The sequence below is a fragment of the Beta vulgaris genome, chromosome 1 (assembly GCF_026745355.1).
Source record: "Beta vulgaris subsp. vulgaris cultivar EL10 chromosome 1, EL10.2, whole genome shotgun sequence".
NCBI lineage: Eukaryota > Viridiplantae > Streptophyta > Magnoliopsida > Caryophyllales > Amaranthaceae > Beta > Beta vulgaris.
The window spans coordinates 19084783-19107413 of record NC_079202.1 but is presented as its reverse complement, the minus strand read 5'-3'; the positions used below and the strand labels follow the sequence as shown (position 1 = coordinate 19107413).

Sequence of the window (22631 nt, the reverse complement as noted above, 5' to 3'; positions counted from 1 at the left end):
TTGTTTTTCTTAATTGAATTAAATGATTAATGTGCAATGTGAGTTTTGTTAATTGTAGGAAAAGAGTCTAAAGGACGGCACATAAAGTTCTAACTATCTCTTTTCTCCTCATTGCTCCTCATAATTGGTGTTAAGAGGTAACTACTTTAATTTCCTTGTTTTTTTGTTTGATTTGTTGATGAGACAAAGTTATCATGTTTTTCAATTTGATAAGTTATGATAATGTATATATATATATATTATATATATATATATATTATATATATATATATATATATATATATATATATATATATATACATATTTCTTATAATGTATGTATATTTCTTGATAAGAGATTGGATGAAAACAATCTAATTGAGCTATGAAATGTATAAGTTATATAAATCATCATCATATGCCTAGATACTCGTTCAAGACTTACTCATTATGAGTAAGTCTTGAATAGTCCCCCATTTGGGGTTGTTCTTGTACGTTTGCTTTCACTTAAGTGGTGAATGTGTGTCTTCATTTCAAGTCTAAGAAAAGTCTTGGCTTATCGTTTCTCTACATTGTTCTCCGGGTACATACATAGATAAGCAAATTATCAACATTATGTACATGGAGAACTGTAAGGAAATTCTGTCGCACTTTCCTTAGAATTGAAAAGTTGACATATATTCACTAGTGAGATTAAATGTCTAAGGATGGGTTAGGTTGGAGTGATAAGGACTTTCGGCTTCATGCATACATTTGAACATGTCACTCTCTTAGCTTGCATGTGTATGTGTGTGATTTAACTTATGTGACTTTCTCGCATGTGTATGTACTTAAATAATGATTGATACATTATAATTGGTTGTGTTTAATTAAAGGTCTTCTTGAATGAGATAAATAGTACTTGTATGTATGGTAGTCGTGAATCGATTGAGTTTGTGAATGGTGTCTCAGAATTCTGTAAATTTGGATTACAATGTAAAGCATCATTTGGAGCAGTCGACTTTTATTGTCCTTGTACCAATTGTGGAAATGTGAGCAAGGTTAGTAGTATTCATTTGCTTAGTGATCATGTCTTTCGCCGTGGTTTAGGTCTCAATACCACGTACGAGTTTTGGCATGGTGAGGACGGGAAATATATATGGGAAGCTCTAGAGTAATGAATGATGTATGTGAAGAAAAATGGATTTAAAGCTCGTTGATGCGGTCGGGGATGAGAATTGGGATGGTGGATATGCAGGATGATGATAAGGATCGTGTAGACAAGATGATACATGTAAGAATAAAAACTAGTACCGCAAGTGCACGGTGTGCGATATAGCACAACTAGCAAATATGGATCCTGAAAAAAACAAATACGGATCGAATCTAATCCACAAGGATATTGTTATTAAATCGTATTACCCGCTCAATTATATGAATTTATCCACTTAGAGTCGACTACAATTACTATAGCAAGAAATCATCTATTAGAAATAAAGCAAGAAAATTAACTAAGCTAATTAACTAATACTAAAAGTAAAAATAAAAATATAGCAAATGCTGAAGAAACTATCAAATCCGATCCAAAGAGAAACAACTAATAATGGAACACTACTCTGAACTAAACTAATAAACTAGCAACTAGACTTATGCGTACTAAAAAACATTAACATCATGTAAATTGAGATAAGACAAAACCGACAAAAATCCAACTATCATAAACCAATTAAGATGCAAGTATAAGGCCAAAGATTATGATGAATGAAATAGAGATCAATTGACGCAACAAACAAATTAGGAAGGAACAAACCTAGATCAAAAGTTAACTTTAATACTACCAAAATCCAAAATGCTTTACCAATAATTAAGAATAACAAACTAAACGATAAAGCAAAACTAGACTAAGATTAATTAAAGGAAAGGAACAAAAACAATAGAAATCTTGCAATTTAATTGAATAATAAAGAACAACAGTAAATCAAACCACTTGTACATCCGCTGCTGTTACCGACGAGGCGACGAATAGACAAACAACCAAAATCTTAATCAAAAAGTAAACCTAAAAAGTTTTGTTTGTGTTTCCGCCCCCTTAGTATAATGGAATTAGGGAGATTGAATATATGCTTGATTTTTCGTATCTTTCAGATTTTGCTTGTAGAGAGGTGTAACCCTTGACTCTTGAGTCTTAGAAGTATCTTTCACCTTTCTTAGTATTTTTGACTTGTGTAAATGAGTGGGTTTGAACTTTTATTTCATCGTATCTTGGCTTTAGTTGCTTGTTATTTGGGTTTGTACTTACTTTTCCTAAACCAAACACCTATCATAAAATAAAACACTAATTTAGCTCAATAGGTGATAAAATTAATAACTAAAATAAATAAGTACGCAACAATTAAATCATCCGAAAAACCCATATATAGACATAAAATATATTCAAATAACTAAAATATAGAGATAAAAATATGCAATAAAATAAGCTAGTCAAACTCCCCGACAGTTAGTCTGTGGTCGATCTCGAGCAAAATAATATATGAAACTAAGTGTATCATAAAAACAAGACATTAGTTAACCACCCAACCTTAAGTGAAACTAAACTCATAAGCATGACAATTGACTAAAACATTTTTACTTGAGAAATCATAAGTTAGTCATGAAAACGTTTTCGTTAGGTTAGCAAGATATGAACACAATAGAGCTATTACACTCAGGCAACATCTAATAATTTGTTTGATCTCACATGTAATCTAGGTGCTCAAGTGCAAGTGTATTGACATTCAAATACGAGGTACTTTAGTCGGACTTGATTATTGTTAAAGTTGACTTTCTTTACTTTTCCTGTACATTAGCACTTAGTACCCTTACAAAGAGCGTTTCTTCTAAAAAATGTGTTGTGGTGGCTATGCTTATTTGCACTCATATTTCTAATGGATAAAGTATAATGAAATTGCAGCACACTAGTAACAAAAGACAACAACATCAAGCATCCATAATATATGGTAAATTACACTTAGACAAAGTAATAAACAAGTCTATTTTGAGAAATTTCGGCAGCACCTCCCTATAAAAATGACTAATCCAATTTTTGAAATAACCTATAAATCATGTATATAATCTTCAACTAACATAACCAACATAACCCAAGATAATCCCACCATATATTGGCACAAACAAAGCATATATCCAATCAAAGCAAGCAAAAATTAGCAAAAGTGATAGCCACTTCCCCGCACTTATTTCTTACATTGGCCTCAATATAAGCCTTAAACATAGAGAGAGAAGTTGAAAATAAAAACACACGAAGTAGTCATAGACTTTATTCCTGATAATTAGAACCAAAATAGACTAAATAGGCATAAACAAAGAATAAATTTACCCGGGAGGATGTTGAGGTACATCCACGCAACACATGCAAAATCAGTTATCATATTCAACTTTGTAAAGCAGCAAACCCTCCACATTTTCTTCCTTGTTCTGGTATGACAACTCGAGATATTGTTTAAGCATTTGCTCATGCCATCCACTTTGAATTGTGATCCTCTAACTGAATCGGTATCCTTGCTAGTTGATTGTAATATTAGCTCCGTCCAAATCAGTGTGTCAAATCATAAGTTGTCAAAGCTCGAAAAATCTTATCAAAAGCATGTGCACAAGAAATAGAGAATTAGAGGTAAGTTCATGATAAAATATCTCTATTATATATGGGAAGAGAAGGGAGACACCAAAATAATGGAAGCCCCATTTTACCCTCACTAAATACAACAAATTACACATCTAATAAAAAAATCAAAAACAATATTCACACGTAAGTAACTACCCTAATTAATTATAAACAAAAAAAAATACAACACCAGCAGTTACACCGGCAACTTACATCAGTTACTTCCCAAAGATTATCAAAACCAAATTTCCCAAAGATGAATAACTGCCTCTCTGATATTAGTTTCCACCTCCAACTTCCAAAAAGTGTTCTCCAGAATTTTTGACTGTTCTTTATTTTGTCTTCTCCATAATCGGAAACCAAAAACACACTACATGTAAATTCAACAAAACCCACAAGTTCAAAAAAAACCAAGCCAAGTAACAAGCAAAAAAAGGAAGTGACAAAAGGTAATTCTTACTTCTAATTATGTTCCATTATTCATCTGATTAATATTGTTACCATGATTTTGATAACCTTTTTGGTGCTAATTTTATTAACAACAGACGGAGAGGAAAAATATCATTCACAATCAGTACAATCTACCAAGTTTCATCAAGCAAATATTAGCAAAAAAAAAGTGACAAAAGGTAATTCTTACTTCTAATTATGTGTTATTGTTCATCTGATTAATATTGTACCATAATGATTTTGATAACCTTTTTTGTGCTAATTTTATTAACAACAGAAGGAGAGAAAAAATATCATTCACAATCAGTGCAATCTACCAAGTTTCGTGAAGCAAATATCAACAAAAAAAAAGCACCTGCAAGGTGAATCAAGAAACAAGTTAAAAAGGTACAACAATTGCATATGGTTTTTTTTTTTTTGGAAATTAGTAAGGAACCAAAGGGAGATGAGTATATCTAAAATAAAAAAAGAACTGAGTATATCTAAAATAAAGAACTGGGTAACTATGTTGCAAGAAACATTACAAAATATACATAATAATTGCAAAAAATGATTTTGCAATAATCTTTTCGCCACAAACATTTTTTTTTTGGTACTTATAGCAATTCCGAATGAAACTATAAATAATCATTCTCGGTTAATTACAGAGTATTTTAAACATTTTTTACAATCAATAAAATAATTCGTTCGAAAGCATATAGTGCATCCCCAAATAATTCGACAAAAACGATCACCAAATCTTGCAATGCAGGACTACAATCTCTCAAAATAAAAATTCAATATTTTCATGGAATAATAATTTGCAAAAAAAAAAAGAAAAATTCCATATAATTTTAAATTTGCAATACAAAACTTTAATTTATCAAAAGAAAATTCAATCTTTTCATGGAATAATAATTAGAAAAAAAATTGTTTTCACCCGAAATTTGCAATACAAAACTTTAATTTATCAAAAGACAAAATTCAATTTTTTCATGGAATAATAATTCGAAAAAAAATTGTTTTCACCCAAAATTTGCAATACAAAACTTTAATTTATCAAAAGAAAAATTCAATCTTTTCATGGAATAATAATTCGAAAAAAAAAAAAAATTTCCTCAGGTACCCCTGAGGTTTGACGTAATTCCCAAATTACCCCTCACATTTGGGGAATTCCTCAGATACCCCCGAGGTTTGTGTTTGGGTCTAAAATAGCCTTACTCTTGACGGAACCCTAACGCCGTTAACTTTTTTTTCTCTCTTTCTTCAGTTTCTCTCCTTCCTCCCACCCTCCTCCATGGATGAACATCAAAGCTTTCTCTCTCCATCCCCCACCATCCAAATCGACCCCAATCGAACAACTTAATAAACCCCATAACCCAAATTGACCCAATTCGAGGAAGAAGGTGGTGCTTGGGTGTTTCGAAGGGTCGAACAACCACCCCTCAAACAACCATCATTCGACGCCCACCCTCAAACAACCCTAATCGAAACCCAAATTGAAGGGGGTTGCTGGGTTCGAACAACCACTCTCGCCACCCTAGCAACATCAATCGACGGGTTTGGGGTTCGCAGCGGGTTAGCGTTTGAAGGGTTGGGCTTCGATGGGGGTTAGGGTTCGTAGGGTAGAGCTTCGACGGAGGTTTGACGGCGGTTCAAAAGGGTTTGGGTGGTTCGGTTCGAAGGGAAGGGGTTCCAAGGGGTTACGACTCGAAGAGAGGGATTGAAGGGTTGGGTGGTTGGGTTCGAAGGGGTTGGGTGGGTTGAAAGGTCTGGGTGGTTACAGGGGTTTGAAGGCTTGGGTTCGATGGTCCGAAGGGTTTGGGTGGGTCGAAGAGTCTGGGTTGGGTGGGTTGAATGGTTTGGGTGGTTGCAGTGGATTAAAGGGGTGGTGGTGAAGATGAATGAAGGTGGCTGTGGTGGGTGAAGAAGGGTGGTGGTTGCAGTGGATTGGGGATGGAGAGAGAAAGCTTGGAGGTTCATCCATGGAGGAGGGTGGGAGGAAGGGGAGAAACTGAAGAAAGAGAGAAAAAAAAGTTAACGGCGTTAGGGTTCCGTCAAGAGTAAGGGTATTTTAGACCCAAACACAAACCTCGGGGGTATCTGAGGAATTCCCCAAATGTGAGGGGTAATTTGGGAATTACGTCAAACCTCAGGGGTACCTGAGGAAATTTCCCAAAAAAAAAACGTTTCACCCGAAATTTGCAATACAAAACTTTAATTTATCAAAACAAAATTCAATTTTTTCATGGAATACTAATTGAAAAAAATATCTTTCCATGGATTATTTATAGTGTTTTGTTTTTTAAAAAATTCTTTACAGGGAATATTGATTCGAATGAGACACGGACACTTCAAATCTTCAATACATATATTTTTTGAGGTTTTCTCGCATGCAAATAATTAAGTGAAGATACTTCAAACTCACCTCCTCAAATGCAATCCGAAATCTATACTTCTTCTCCCATTTTTTCTTCCTCCATCTTCAATTCTCTCAACTAGCCTTATAGAATAGAGAAGATGGTTTAATTGACCCAAAAATTTCTTCAAAAGAAAATCTTAATTTTCATTTCAAGCTAGAAATATGGGAAGACTTGAATTTTCCATTTAAAGAGCTAGAGAGATAAAAGATATAGGGGCATGGTGGTCGACGGGGTTAAAAGCGGAGGGATGCAGAAGAATAATCGATGGTGGTTGTATGGTGGTGGTACGGTGGTGATACGGTGGTGGTAGATGCGATACATGGGGGATTTAGATAGAGAGGGAGATGTGCTGAATTGGATATATAAAAATTATATAATTGAAATGTTTAGAGAGAGGGAGATGGGCTAAAATTTACCTTGAAATGTTTTTCCGCAATGCTGCACGAATATTTTTTAAGTCAAATGTAGAATATTTTTATGGTTATTCTAATTGAAATGCAAAGATATGCTAGAAGGAGGTGTATGCATTAACCTTGACATGTTTAGAGAGAGGAGGTGTTGACTCTTGAGCATTATTAACAATGTTTAATAAAGTTACTATAGAATAGAGATTATATACATGGGGGATTTAGATAGAGAGGAGGTGTTGACTCTTGAGCATAAACGCTTGACTAAACAAAGCTTGGACTATTTCATTGTGGATGGGCTTTTTATTTATTAAAAAACAAACAAAATCTTATCTTAATGATAGTATTGTAATGTTTTTTTGTTATGCTTAGTATTGTAATGTTTATCATGATATCATATCACCAAAACTAGGGAATATTATGATTCAAAAAGATTTGAGTACACAATGTATTGCAAATTATAGTGGTTATATTTCTGATTTCACCACTCGCAATATTTTGTTCTAATGTAGACAGAAGTAAAATGTAATAAGTTGCTATATTGTGATACACAGCTATATATATGTGTAAGCATTGTTATTGTAAAAGTATCTGTAATAATACATCATGCAAATATAAGAATTTATATTTAACTGTCATGTCATACATAAATCTATGAACTACCATTCAAAAGGAACTACATAAAAAAAAGTAAAAGCTTACTCATATTAATCATTTTCAATATTGCTAAATAAAAAATATAAAATCTCTATGAACTACCATTCAAAGGGTACTCACTAATTAATGTTAAATAACTTAGAAACAAAAGTAGACTTAGAGAGAAATTTGTATGCGTTGATATCTTGAAATTCTATTGATAGAATAGAGATACATATTACATAAAAATAAGAAAATAAGTTTTTGAATAAAAATTTACACACAAAAGAATTCATATAAAATATCATCACACTACTCCTCTTATAATAACAAAGTTAAGATTGGTATTTGTAGTTTCATAATGGATGAAAATGAAAAAGAAAAGCTAGAACAACAACGGAGGAAATGGAGTGATAAGAAAAGACGTCAAAGGCAATCACTAACACCTGAGCAAAGAGGACATGAGAAAGCAAAAAGGCAATCTAATTACGCCCGTGTAATCCGAGAAAATGTCGATGCTTCTCAAGAAATTCGACCTCAAACAGCCTTTGGACAAGGATATGGCCGGCATGATTCAAAATCGTAATGATGCTTCCAACTCTTCACAAGTTAGAAGACCCATGACGGACATTACTAACTATGATCATATTGTCAATGGAGATGGACGACAAATACATAATTATAAGAGTTTTAAAGTAAACAGATTAAAAATTAGTAATATATGAAACACCATTTAATGTACTTATAAAAATATATCATACAGCACACCCCATTGGTGAACTCCGTTCACTCGACACACGCGCAAACATTGAAAATCATATTCAAATGCCCAATCAAAATTACGGGGACTTCGAAGATGGCCGCAACTTGCCCAATCCATTCTTTTGTGTAGGAGAAAGTAGTAGAACAAATGCAGATATATTGGAACCCATAACCGATGCAATAGACATTCCACACTTAGTTGAGACCGAAAGAGACAGTTGTTTGCCTGATCCATTGTTTGAAATTGATAACAACATGAGATCCCATGCGAACAATATATCAAGTCTGATCTCTGATGATGTAAGGGTTTGGAAAGTGGGGAGACATGGTTATCGAAATTGTGCAAGAAATTATACCGAGTCACAGGGGGTGCCTATATTCAATTTGCTTACAATGACAACGTATCCACATTGTCAAGTACGCCTGTTTAGATCTGAATCTCCCGAACTTTGCTGCTTAAATGGAAAGGTCAATCTACCTGAGTTACCTTTGTCGACTGATTTACTTGAAATGTTCTCTGATCAATCAAATAACGGGATTCACTTTAGACAGACGATCCGTAAGTATAATCATGTCTTCGCGTTCACTTCAATGGGAGTATAAATAGATGATGAATTGGCCAATGCACGTCAAGGGGTGTACACATATCGCGCTCAAATGTATATTTACCATCGCATATGCGTTCTTCTGCCTTTGAACTCAAATGATCGTCCTCGGTTCCTTCATCTCTACATTTATGACACTGATCATGAAAATGAAAATCGTGTAGCTGAAAATTCTTCATTACGGATCGACATCATGGACAGAATTAAGAATATTCTAAATGCCCATAATCCTTTTGTTCATAATCTTCGCCATCTTGCACAACGTACGGACATACACGAATGCAAGTTTGTCATCAAAGAGCAACCTGCTAATAATCGTCAACACTCAATGCCTTCAGCATCCCAGGTGGCAGCCGTCGTCGTTGGAGGGGATGACATGGCTAATCTAAAAGAGAGAGATATTATGATAGAGTCTGTCAATGGGCAACTAATGTATATCAAAGATACGGTCGGTTATTACGACCCACTACAATATCCTCTATTATTTCCTTATGGCCCTTATGGTTGGGATTTAAACAGTTGTACTACTACTGGCAGGAAGCTGACATGCCGAGAATTCTATGCATATATGTTTCAGGTGAAAGTTGTTTTGAAATTCTATATGTGTATGTCCTATTTTCCTACAGCTTCATACTCATATCATTCTAACAACAACAAAAAAAAATGTTCCTTAGATGCGACAACATCTTGATTCTCTACTCTTAAGAGGTGGTCGTCTACTCCAACAATATATTGTTGATAACTGTGTCAAAATGCAAGCATCCAAGCTGAGATGGATTGCACTCAATCAAGACAAGATACGTGCTGATTTGTACAAGGGTTTAGAGGATTCTCTAAATGTTGGAGAGCAAAACACAGGTTCAAATTGATTAACCTTCTTATAGTCGCTTTATGAAATAAATACCTTCAATTAACATTAATTTTTTATTTTTATTTTTCATCTACAGAGAAGGTTGCTCAAAGGACGATACTACCGTCTTCTTTCGTAGGAAGCCCACGAGATCTGCACTAGAGGTACCAAGATGCCATGGCCATGATACAGAAGTTTGGCAAGCCAGACATATTTCCGACAATGACATGCAATCCATCTTGGTCGAAAATACAATCAGAACTATTGCCTAAACAAGTTCCAAATGATCGGCTAGATCTACTAACAAGGGTGTTTCATGCTAAATTTGAAGAGTTAAAAAAAGATGTTCTAGAAAGGGGAATCCTTGGAAAGGTGGTTGCTTATGTATATGTAGTTGAATTCCAAAAGAGGGGTCTTCCGCATGTACATATGTTGTTGATCCTCGAACAAACTGACAAGCTAACCACTCCGGATGACTACGATATAATTGTCAGAGCAGAAATTCCAGATGAACAACGAGAACCGGAGTTGTACAAAAAAGTTCTTAAACACATGATTCACGGTCCACAACTCCTACAGCCATGCCGTCAAAGCCACCTCGTTCTTCTAGGCCCTTCATCTCCTTTTGATAACTGAAACTAGAGATGGCCAACAGTGCGGGCCAATCCAGCCCATCCAACCCAGCCCACCTCGTGGACCGTGTGGGTCGGGCTTGCAAAAAGCCCGGTCCAGCCCAGCTCGAACCGTGAAATTGGTGGATGGGCCGTGGGCCAGATTTCTTGAGCCCAACCCACTAGAGTCCGCTACTACAACCGCCCAGCCCGGACCACGAAACCGGTCCAGCCCAACCCATGAACCAGACCAGCCCAGTCCAAGTTATTATTGAACCAAATTGTGTATATTTTAATCAAATTGTATATATTTTAATCAAATTGCATATATTATAATTCAATCAAATTTTAAAATAATGAAATTATTCATTAATTTTAATAATTGTATATATTTTTATTCATTACAAAGATTTTATATAACAAAAATGAATAATTTCAATGATTAAATAATTTTGAAAAAAAATATCTCATGCCAGCCCGCTAGCCTTGTCCAGCCCACTAGACCACGAACCGCCAGAACCGCTTATCGAACCGTGAAAACCGGTAACAGACCGGTGTGGGCCAAGACTTTTCAGCCCGCGGACCAGCCCACACAACCCATGAATTTCACGGTCCGGTCCTGGGCCGTGAAATCTCAGCCCAGCCCGCTTCGGCCCACGGTCCGGCCCGCCCAGCCCGCACCAGTGGCCATCACTAACTGAAACAGTCACCCTTGAGAGGTGATAAAGCGCTAATAGTTAGTGGACAACTTACCTACTAACAAGGATAGTATTGTCATTTCAACATATTTACATACACAAACATGGGTTGGTTTAACAAAAACAAGGGCTTCAAACACACAAATAGGGGTTGATTTAATAATAATTGATTTAAAATACACAAACAGGGGTTCTTATCAAAATCAATTGTACTTTTGAGGGAAAAGCTTATCGAGACGTGCAAATCAATGTAACTTTTTGCTTTATGACAGAGAGCGCATGTTTAGTTTTTGACAAAAAGTAAATTTCAACCTTTTTTACATACACATACATGGGTTGGTTTAATAAAAACAAAGGTTTCAAAAACACAAACAGGGGTTAATATAACAATAACTAGGGTTTCAAACACACAAATAGGGATTTTTATCAATAACCAATTAGACTTTTGGTGGAAATATTGAATGGGGTATGCAAATTAATGCAACTTCTTGCTTTATGTAGAGGTCACGTGTTTACTTTTTTGACAAAAAGTAACTTTTTTATAAATTTTTGTTTTAACAAAAAATAATTTTTACAAATGGTAACTTTTTAAAAATTAGAATAAAATTATTTTTTGTTAGTAGACAAGTTGTCCACCAACTATTATCATTTTATCATACCTCTTCACCCTTCGAAACAGTGTGATTAAATTGAAGCATATGGGAATCAAGGAACCTCCTCATTGGAAGAGAGAACATTGCGGTAATCATCATCATTAAAGAAGTTTACAAATTCCCATGGTGCATTAGTACTGTTTGGGCTCAATAAAGGGTCTACCCAATGTCTATGCCTCGTCATCAGCAGCTACTAGACAGGTGACACAGTGGGTCTCACTTGTTAGTTGACCTAACTACATGTTGTTTGGGGATTCACATATGGGGATCAAAAGGCCAATTGCCTGAAAAAGCAACTTAGCCATTGATCCCAAGAAATCCCATCCCATCCATATTACCTATCTAGGAATTCCCAATGCTATAAATACCATTAGTTTCATCAATAAAGGGGTATTCGATTCTAACCTAACAAACTAGAGCATCTCTCTCTACCTCAATTGACTTGAGCGTCAGAGAGGCGATCGCAGAACAACTTCGGGGTAGTCTAACCTTGTCTTTTAGGTTTCCGGCGTACAGACTGTCAGCTCAGGCACACGTTATTGGGGATCACTCCTACTGAGCACACCTCAGCAATCCTCAATTTCTAGACCGAAACAATTTGGCACCGCCTGTCATGAAGTTACAAACAAAGTTACGTTTATGGTCCCAATTACCTTTGCCCGACCCTCGTTCCCTACCCAACCCTAAGGAATAAGCCATGGTACGTTCCCAAAGGGAAGAGCAGGACCCTCGCTCAATCCATGGTCAGCCTAGCCGACAACAATCTGGAGCGATGGAACCCAGCCAACATGATCGATAGAGATCTAGGTAGGGAGAAGACGAGGGACACCCACCTAAAGAGAAATCTACTCGGCGTGGGGAAGAGACCCATGTCTCCAAGTCTCCTAGAGGCGAAGTCAGACACAAACCCAAAAACGCCCGACACTTCCTCAACAGGACCGGCTCAGCCAGGGGTATGACGTCACATATCTACTGAATAAGAAAGTCGCTCAACGAGAGGGGTAGGGGGACTCAGCCCAGTCTAGACCCCCTTGGATCAACAGTGGGGCACTTAAGTTCATGATCCCATTCAGCCAAGAAATCCTAGAAGCACCTAAGTCCAGGGAAAATCAGAACGCCAACCATTAAACCATTTGCGGGACTAACTGACCCAGATGATCACATGGCCATGTAGAAAGCTCATATGAGCGTTCAAACCAGCTACGAGACCACTTGGTGTCGTTTCTTCCCGACGACACTTAAGGGCCTTGCCATGGATTGGTTCCAAGAACTACCCGATGGAATCATAAGTGATTTTTCGGTACTGGAAGACCTATTCCTCTATTAGTTCGTCGCAGGCAAAAGGCAGAAAAAGACGAGCCTCCATCTGAAGGCGGTCAGACAGGAGAAGAATGAAAACCTGGCCGACTACATCAAAAGATTGAATGAAGGGTCACTGAAAGTTTCAGACTTGGAGGATGCAGTAGCATTCGTCGACCTGATGTCAGGACTCCGACCTGGTCGGTTGAGATGGTATATGGCCGAAGACGAGGTAAAAACCTTCTCCGAGGCAATGAGCAAGGCTAAAAAATTCATCCAGGCGATATACATATGTCGCCACTCGGATGATGGGAGCAAGAAAAGGAAGAAGGAAATCACAAGGACCAATCGAAACAGCGAAAAATGGGTTGTTAGTGAGACAGGTTCAGTTACCATCGACACAACCCCCTGTTCAGCAAAAACAAGAGAGAAATCTACTTGGACATAAAAGACAAGTCCATGCTTCCCCGCCCACCTCCCATCAGAATATCATTCGCTCGGAAGAGTCAGTGAAGTGAGTACCACAAATAACATGGACATATCACTAAGGATTGCAGGTACCTCAAGAAATCCCTCGATAATCTGGCAGATCAAGGCAAGCTAAACCGCTACCGCAAGCACAAAAGCAAGGAGAAAGGCAAACATAAGGTAGGTCAGTCGAACAACGACGATACAAAAAGCTTCATTGGGATTATAGTAGGTGGCTTCGCGTCGAGAGTCCGGACCGATCGATCACGAAAATCCCACCTACAGAGTCTCAACCACCAATTGCTTGAAGTCCACCATCCTCGACCTGACTATCCTATCATGAATTTTGGGGAGTCGAATCGGACCCTTCACACACCCGCGATGACTCCTTGGTCATCGATCGAGCTGAAAGTATCAAATACCAGAGTCGAGAGAGTATTTGTGGATACTAGATCGTCGACCGACATAATCACACTAGAGCGCCTCAAGAAGTTGAAATACATCGAAAGGGATGTCACCCCCCGTCAATCAGCCACTTATAGGCTTCGGGGGAAACTCGTTACTTCCAGTCGGCTCGATAAAGCTACCCACTCGAATGGGAGAAAAAAGACAAGGGGAGAAGACTACTGATTGACTTTCTAATAGTGGACATCTCTCTGTTTATACAACATCATAATGGGAAGACCAACTACGAACAAGGTCAAAGCCGCAATCTCCATCTATCAGCTCCTCATGCAGTTTGAAACCGACGAGGGTAAGGTTGGAAAGATCCAAGGAGATCAGCAAGCAGCAAGAGAGTGTTATGTAAACAGTCTCAAAAGCAAGAATGACGTCCAAGAGGACTCGAAAAACAGAAAGCGAGAACAAAGTCGACCCTCAAGTGGCCTCGGGGTCTGCATCACTGAAACCCCAAGCAGTACGAGTACCCTCAGCCAGCTGAGGATGATGAAATAGTAGTTATCGACAAGGAGCTTGGCCATACTCTAAGGGTAGGCAAGGCCATGGACCCTCAAATAAGAGAAGATCCCAAAATCATGTGCCATGATCTCAACATCGAGAGGGGTTTAGGCCAATCAAGAAAAGTTGATACACCAGGGCCCCGAGAGGAACGCCGCAGCAGCTGTGTAAGTTAAAAATATTGCTTGAGGCAGGCTTCATAGAAGAATGTCAGTACTCATAATGGTTGGCCAACGTGGTATTGGTCAAAAAGTCGAGTGGGGCATGTAGGATGTGCATGGATTTTGAACAAGGCCTATCCAAAAGATAACCACCATCTCCCTAAAATTGACAAGTTGGTTGACTCAACTGTCGCGCATTCACTATTGAGCTTCATGTATGCAAACGCAGGGTACCACCAAATCCCAATGGTTTAGCACGGCCGAGTCCACATTGCCTTTGTCACGAATCAAGGGGAGTACTTCTACAAGATGATGTCATTCAAATTTAAGAATGCAGGGATTACATATCAGCAAACAGTTAACAAGATCTTCAGCAACCAGCTGGGTCGGAACATTGAGGTCTATGTTGACTACATGATTGTCAAAAGCAAAGCCCATGGGGATCACCCCTCAAACTTAAGAGAAACACTCAGGACATTATGACAGTTTCGCATGATGTTGAATCCGAAGAAGTGTGTCTTCGAAGTGAAAGGAAGGAAGTGCCTCGTATTCCTGGTGGATATGAGAGGAATCGAGGCGAATCCCATCAAGATTAAAGCTATAGTGGAGAAGAAATCCCCTCGAAATGTACGATTTGTACAGCGCCTAACCGGCTGCTTGGTGGCCCTTGGACGTTTCCTCGCTTGGTCAGCAGACAAGAGCTTGTATTTTTTCAAATCTCTGAAGTCTGAACTAGAAAGAGTTCACTTGGGACGACAAGGCTGAATAAGCCTTCGTCTGATCCCTCGAAACGCACCTATCAACTCTCCTAAAATTGATCTTTCCCTTGTCGGCGGAAACATTGTTCATTTACTTAGTTGTATCAGAATACACACTCAATGTTAATCTTATAGTTGTGAGAGAAGAAAAGCAGCACCCGATCTAATTTATAAGTCACGTCTTCCGAGGGGAAGAAGCCAAGTAAAACAAGATATAGTAGATGGTATTTGCCTTGGTAATAATGGCTAGCAGGAATCTCAAACCCTACTTCTAAGCCCAACAAATCAAGGTCCTTACCGGACAGCCCCTGAGGAAGGTCATCGAAAGCCAAAATCACTCCAATCGGATGACCTATTGGGCTGATTAAGTCGCTGAGTTCAGGCTAGAGTATGAGCCATGGAGGGCGATCAAGGCCCAAGCATTGGCAGATTTATCACCGAGTGCACCACCAGACCCATGGTCGGCGAGCAGGTATAATGGGAGCCGCAAGTGGATGGGTCGTCCACTAAAACAGGATGTGGAGTCGGTCTGGTAAAAAAAAGCCTCTGGTCGGAGAAAAAAATGGAGTATAACATCAAGTTTGATTTCTTGGGATCTAACAACGAAGCGGAATACGAAACTCTCATACTTGGGCTCGAACTCTGCATCCTGGCAGGGCTACATCTGTCAGAGCAAAATCTGACTCACAACTCATAGTGGGTCAATTATCAGGCGAATATGAGGCCAAAGAGGATAACATTAGAATGTACTTGGTCAAGAAGTTGTCTCAATTCAACATCACTCAGATCCCATGATCAGATTACCAACAAGCTGATGTCTTTGCTCGGATGACTAGTTCCGCAGAGGGGTTAGCTCCTCGGACCATCATATGGGAGGTACTACATCAGCTAAGCATTAATTGTAACAACCTTGAATTTTCAATACTTCTAAAAACAACTAACACAAATAAACTCGAAAATCCAAAGTTGCTAAGTCGCGATAATTAATAATAATAACCACAAGGCTAATGATTCAAATTAAAAATAATAATAAACAATAAGTTCTAAATAATTATTACAGACCAACTAGATAGAAAGTAATTAATTATTACAAACCAGAATATAAATCCTATAATCAAATAAATAACAGCGGGAGTCTTATTAAAGTCTTATTAGATTACAAGAGATCCAACACACTCTTTAACCCAACCGAAAGCTAACTATCTTCAAGTACCTGCACATTAAACACTGTAATATCAGCCAAAGACTGAGCAAGATTTAATATTGTAATAAAATCAAACTACTCAATGTGTAGGTAATATATATAGGAATGTCTCACAAATTCATTTAAAAGTTGATAGATTAGATATATAATATATTAACTTTCTAACAACCTCAAATCCAATGTTTCTTTCTGAATTATCCTGTAAAACTTTCAAATATAACCTTTCGTAATCTATAAATAGGAAGTAATAAAAATCCAATGAGCTAGCTAGGCTCACTAGATAAGGTAAACACCAAAGTCCCTAGTATGCATACCCCTAACTTGATAACGTACCAAGAAAGAAGACAAATGACAAGAATATTGATCAATATACTCCCAACTACTAAAATAAATTGTTAAGACATTGTTAACTCAACATACTTCCATACTCGAGGAATATCGCTTACCGATAACCCCACAATTTATATCATTCTCTGCCTAATCAAACAAAGAAAGTAACTACAAATTATATCATTCTCTGCAATATGAAGTTGATGGTATCCAGATCTTAGATCAATCTTCGAGAAAACTCCAGCTCCCACCAACTGATCGAACAAATCATCTATTCTTGGCAAGGGGTACTTATTTCTCACTGTAACATTGTTGAGCTCTCTGTAGTCAATACACAGATAGAGACTCACATCCTTCTTTTTCACAAAGAAAACCCTCTATAATTAATAAACAACTTAACATAAATAAACTCGGAAATCCAGAGGTGCTACGCCGCGATAATTAATAATAATAACTGCAAGGCTAATGATTCTAATTAAAAATTATAATAAATAATAAGTTCTAAATAATTATTACACACCAACTGATAGATAGTAATTAACTATTACAAACCAGAATATAAATCCTATTGCCAAATAAATAACAGTGAAAATATTATTAAATTATTATCACAAAGAGATCCAACGAACTCTTTTACCCAACCAGAAGCTAATAACTATCTTCAAGTCCCTGCACATTAAACATTGTAATATCTATCAAAGGTTGAGCAAGATTTAATGCTGTAATAAAACAACTATATCAATATGCAGGTAAGATATATAGGAATATCTTACAAATTCATTCAAAAGTTGTACATATTATATATATAATATATCAACTTTCTAAAAACCTCAAATCCAATAATTTTTCTTTCTTTCTGAACTATTCTATAAAACTTTCAAATATAACCTTTCGTAATCTGTGAGTAGGAAATAATATAAATCCAATGATCTAGCTAAGCTCACTAGACAAGGTAAACATCAAAGTCCCTAGTATGCATACCCCTAATTTGATAACGTACCAAGAAGGAAGACAAATGGCAAGAGTATTGATCAATATACTCCCAACTACTAAACATACTTCCATATTAAATCAAATTGTTGAGACACTATTAACTCAACATACTTCCATACTCGAGGAATACCGCATATCGGCAACCCAAATGAGGAACTTCCTCCTTTTAAATATAAATTCATAAATAATCTCATAAACTCTTTCGCTATAAATATCGAAAACAATATAAATGTCAAGGTATAAGCTTCATAAAGCAATCTTGTTGTTAAAATAAATATCCAAATAATGTAAACTAATCTCCAAACTCATATGTACTAGCAAAGTAAAAAATATTACCTTATCAGCAACCACGGTCAATAAATCTCAATCTCAAGTCAAAAAGGTTCCTCTACGAACCTGCAATCTACAACATAATAACAGTATCCATCTTACATTATTAATGAGAAAACTAGTTTTGGAAATGGCTCAACGTAAAAAGAATACAAAAATCAACATAAGTCAAACTAGTCAAATTAGTCAACAAAAGTCAAACTATAAAGACTACTAAGGCTATGTTCAGTTCACCTGAAATTTTCTGATCTGAACTTATCTGATCTGATCTGATCTGATCTGATCTGAACTTATTTTTTCTGATCTGATCTGAACTTATTTTTTCTGATCTGATCTGATCTGATCTGATCTGATCTGATCTGATCTGATCTGAACTGATCTGATCTGATCTGAACTTATCTGATCTGATCTGAACTTATCTTATGTAAAATATATTATTACTATTATATTATTACTTTGTAAATCATTATTATGCAATACATTATAAGATCTTCTTTATAGTATTACTATTATTATCATTTTATTTCTATTACAACTTTTACACAACTTTTATTATTAATAATAATTATTATTATTATCATATTATAAGCACAAAATAAATTATAATCATAATTATATTATTACTAAAAATAATTATATAACTCAAGTCATTATTTTATAAGAGCACTTATACAATGTTATTTCACACTTTCCCTTAAAAAAAAGTTTCACACTTGAGAAGTCGGCAAACTCAACTCTTTTTTTCCATATAAAATAGAATAAGATATACAAACAACTATGACTTGAGCAAAAAATAAATATAAATCGTGCAACTTCAAATAGCTAGAGAGATTTGGAATTCGGTAGGAAAGGTATACCGAATCTAAATTTATAATTTGTATCTCACACTTAGCTTATTTTGAAATGTAATCCGAACTTAGTAGTTTCGTTGTCATGAATTTGAGATATCATATTTTATATATATTTCTTATTTTTGCGTCAATCTTATGTTCTTAACACGTGGCTTTTAATTTTCTATTATTTAATAACAACAAAATAACTTAATATAATAATAACAATGACATTTATAATGGTAACAACAAGATTAATAATAATTACCAATATTAATAATTAATAAGTACAACAACAACAACAATAATAATTCTTTTGAACAAATGTACTAGTAAATAATAATACTCCCTTTGTATTTTTATCTTTCACTTAGAATCTTGACACTATTCACAATTAGAGATAATCTTTTAGATTTTTCTCAATATATAAGAAAAAATATAGTCATGTTGGGTCTTGTTTGATTCGTCTCAATGAGTACTTTATTAATATTCAATTATTATAATTTTTATTAATATGTAGTGAAAGATATTTAATAATAATGAGTTTTTAAATATAAGCATGATATGATCTGAACTGATCTGATCTGATCTGGTCTATTGATCTGATCTGATCTGATCTGTCTGATCTGATTGATCTGAACTTATTTTTTCTGATCTGATCTGATCTGAACTTATTTTTTCTGATCTGATCTGATCTGATCTGATCTGATCTGATTAGATCTGAAATAAGCAAAAATAAGGTGAACTGAACATAGCCTAACTATATGAAAACCTTATCATCCATCTTAGATTATTAACAACCACAACAACCTACACCACCAACAACCACAATTTGCACTAACAACTCTCTGACAGCAGTTGTACACTCTTAAACAAAACCTTTACGTTCGACTCAAACAACAAACTCAGACCATAAACGTGAACTCATCATATACTTTGCCTAATAACCAAATCAGAAAACTAATTATCAATACCTTGCCTAATCAAACTAAGAAAGTAACTATCAATTATAATCAGAACTCTAAGCAAATTTTAAAAGATGCATCTTTTATTTATCAAACAACTATAATATATGACTAATAATTCATATAAAGTTTTAAAAGTAATAAACTTTGAAATCTAAACTCGAAAACATGTTAATCAAGTCGAATTAAACATTATACAATGTGACATAAAGTTCCCCAATTTGATCTTACTCAATATCCCTAATTTCAGAAAAAAATCCTAATCCGAAAATCAACACATATTGAAATTAAAACATGAAAATAAATCTTACTTGATAAATTGAAGTAATTGGAAGGTAGACTAAAGAATAAATACCCAATATTTCGTCTTCTTTGACTCGAAAACGCAAGCCACAACGATCCCTCTTCCCCTCTTCGATGCCCAAAATACGAGTGATGATAATGGTGATGGGTGTAGGCTTGAAGATGTGTGACAATGGCTAAAAAAAAATCTGAAGCTTTTTAATGGTGATGAAGCAAGAACGATGAAGGAGGATAAAGATTAGAAGAGGCATGGTTGGTTGGCGTCGAAGAGTAATGTTACTGGTGGAGATGGTAACTTTGTTGTTTGTTTACTTTTTTTTGCTTTTTATATGTTATATGTAGCCCTTAGGGCTATATATAAGTATTAAATACATTTCTTTAAATGGAAATAGTTTAAGAATTCAAGATGCATTTTCACATCAATTGAGATAATAAATGCTTGATTTAATATTTTATTTCAATTTTAATAGCCCTAAGGGCTATGTATATCATTTTCCTTTTTTTATTTGTTTAGCCTTTTTTTTTCTTCCCTTCTCTTTTCTTTTATAACTTGATTTAGCTAAACCTAATGGTACTTAATCTAGTCAAACTATGAATAGATTTTGGGCAATTTCTAAGATAAATTCAAAGTGTAGGAAAAATTAATAAAATAATATTTTAAATAATTTTGTTAAAATAATTTAATGTACATAAATACTAACCTTGTATAAAAATATGGGGTATTACATTAACGCCAAGGTACAGTTGGTATTGAATCGGACATCCACATGGATGAAAATATGGAACAGGTGGTCAAGTATCTGAGAGGTGGGATGCTACCCAAGGACCACAAAGAAGCCGAGTGAGTTAAGCACAAAGCAAATTGGTTTTATTGGCACGAAAGCTAGCTTTACAAGAAGTCCTTCACCCACCCTCTACTCAAATGTGTAACTCTTGAAGAAGGAGACTAAATCATAACAGGAAATCCATCAATGCGCCAGTGGAAGCCAAGGGGGAAGGACCACAGCTAGAAAAACTCTCAAAGTTGGTTACTACTGGGCTATTCTGAGTCAGACGCCAAGAACTGGTCAAGAGGTGTCCACCATGCCAGATCCACTCAGACATACCTAGAGCACCAGCCTCTCCTTTGACAACCATCCAGACAGTTTTACCATTCGACAAATGGGGTATGGACCAACTCGGACCATTCCCCCCAACTTCAGGCCAACTCTAGTTTCTTATAGTGGCAATGTACTAATTCACCAAGTGGACAGAGGTTGAGCCACTCGCCTCAATAACGGATAAGCAAGTTCAGGCTTTCATTTTGAGGAATATCATCACTAGGTTTGGAGTGCCAAGGACATTGATATTCGACAATGGACGACAGTTCAACAGTGGTCCTACTCAGGAGTATTGCTCTCAATTTGGAATACAGACCAAGTTTTCTGTCGTATCCAGACCACATACCACAAAGTAATGGACAGGCCAAGTCGGCCAACAAGATAGTCCTTTGAGAGTTCAGGAACTCGAAAGTTAAGTCTGAAGTTAGGCTCGACATCTGGTCGTACCGTTGGAATCTCCCATTCTCTGCCAAAATACACGAAGGCGAACTCCCTTTGAAAACCTTTCCGAGAAGAAGAAAGGTCAAGCACAGTCTGGTACCCCTGCCGGACTTGGAAGCACCACCATCTAGGACCATTCCCCTGCCATCATCTCTATCAATCTGTACATATGACGCCAAAGAGTGAGAGCCGGTTGGGCACTAAACATCTCACAAAGAACTTGAACTGCTACTATCCCTCCCCAAGAGTTGGGAGAAATTTGGGTAAGTGTCACGTTGTAGACATTCAAGAGCTCCTTGACAAAGGGAGTCAAAGGGAGACGGAGCCCCATATCCATGGCCTTGTAGTACACCGCGGTAGTACATGCGGGAGGAGGAGTTAAAATTGTGTAAAAGGCCTCTGGTCGGACCAGATAATTATACGAGTCTCTTATTTTAAATCTAGCTGCTTGCCTCCGAGGATCCTCCATCAACCCATTAATCAGGGAAGGGAGGGGGAATTGTGAACCTGGACCCCCTTTCAGATCTAGGTCGGAGTACTCCAATCGGCCTGAGGTTGACACCCTTCCTCGTCACTCGACATAGCAATCTTTAATACACCATTGGAAATATACTTATATAAGTAACTACTCGAGGAAAGAAATGCTAGGGACACCTCCCAAGGATAGGGAACGATGCCCTCAGCCTCCTCCTCCACTAACAACGAGGGACTCGGAAGAGAGATTGTGTAGAGGACAGCCAAGGGGTCAGGACAACTTATTACAGTCGACACTACCGTTATTCCCATCCTCCTCACCTACTCG

The 22631-nt window shown here is 36.5% G+C and overlaps 1 protein-coding gene and 1 long non-coding RNA gene across 3 annotated transcripts; one reads left to right on the top strand and one right to left on the bottom strand.

Annotated features, from left to right (window-relative positions):
* Positions 1-9905: 9905 nt before the first annotated feature.
* LOC130589758 (uncharacterized) lies at positions 9906-10364 on the top strand. Its single transcript, XM_057391293.1, has one exon. It carries the CDS (start codon positions 9906-9908, stop codon positions 10362-10364), a length of 459 nt encoding a protein of 152 aa, XP_057247276.1.
* Positions 10365-16344: 5980 nt separating this feature from the next.
* LOC104901101 (uncharacterized) lies at positions 16345-20603 on the bottom strand. Of its 2 annotated transcripts, XR_791154.4 has the most exons (4): positions 20297-20603; positions 18197-18263; positions 16984-17536; positions 16345-16546 (listed from the first exon to the last, which is right to left on the bottom strand). It is a non-coding gene; the product is annotated as an uncharacterized LOC104901101 (long non-coding RNA). The 2 variants fall into 2 exon arrangements; XR_791151.3 differs by lacking the exon at positions 16345-16546 and having other exon boundaries at positions 17334-17536; positions 20341-20603.
* Between the last annotated feature and the right edge of the window lie 2028 nt (positions 20604-22631).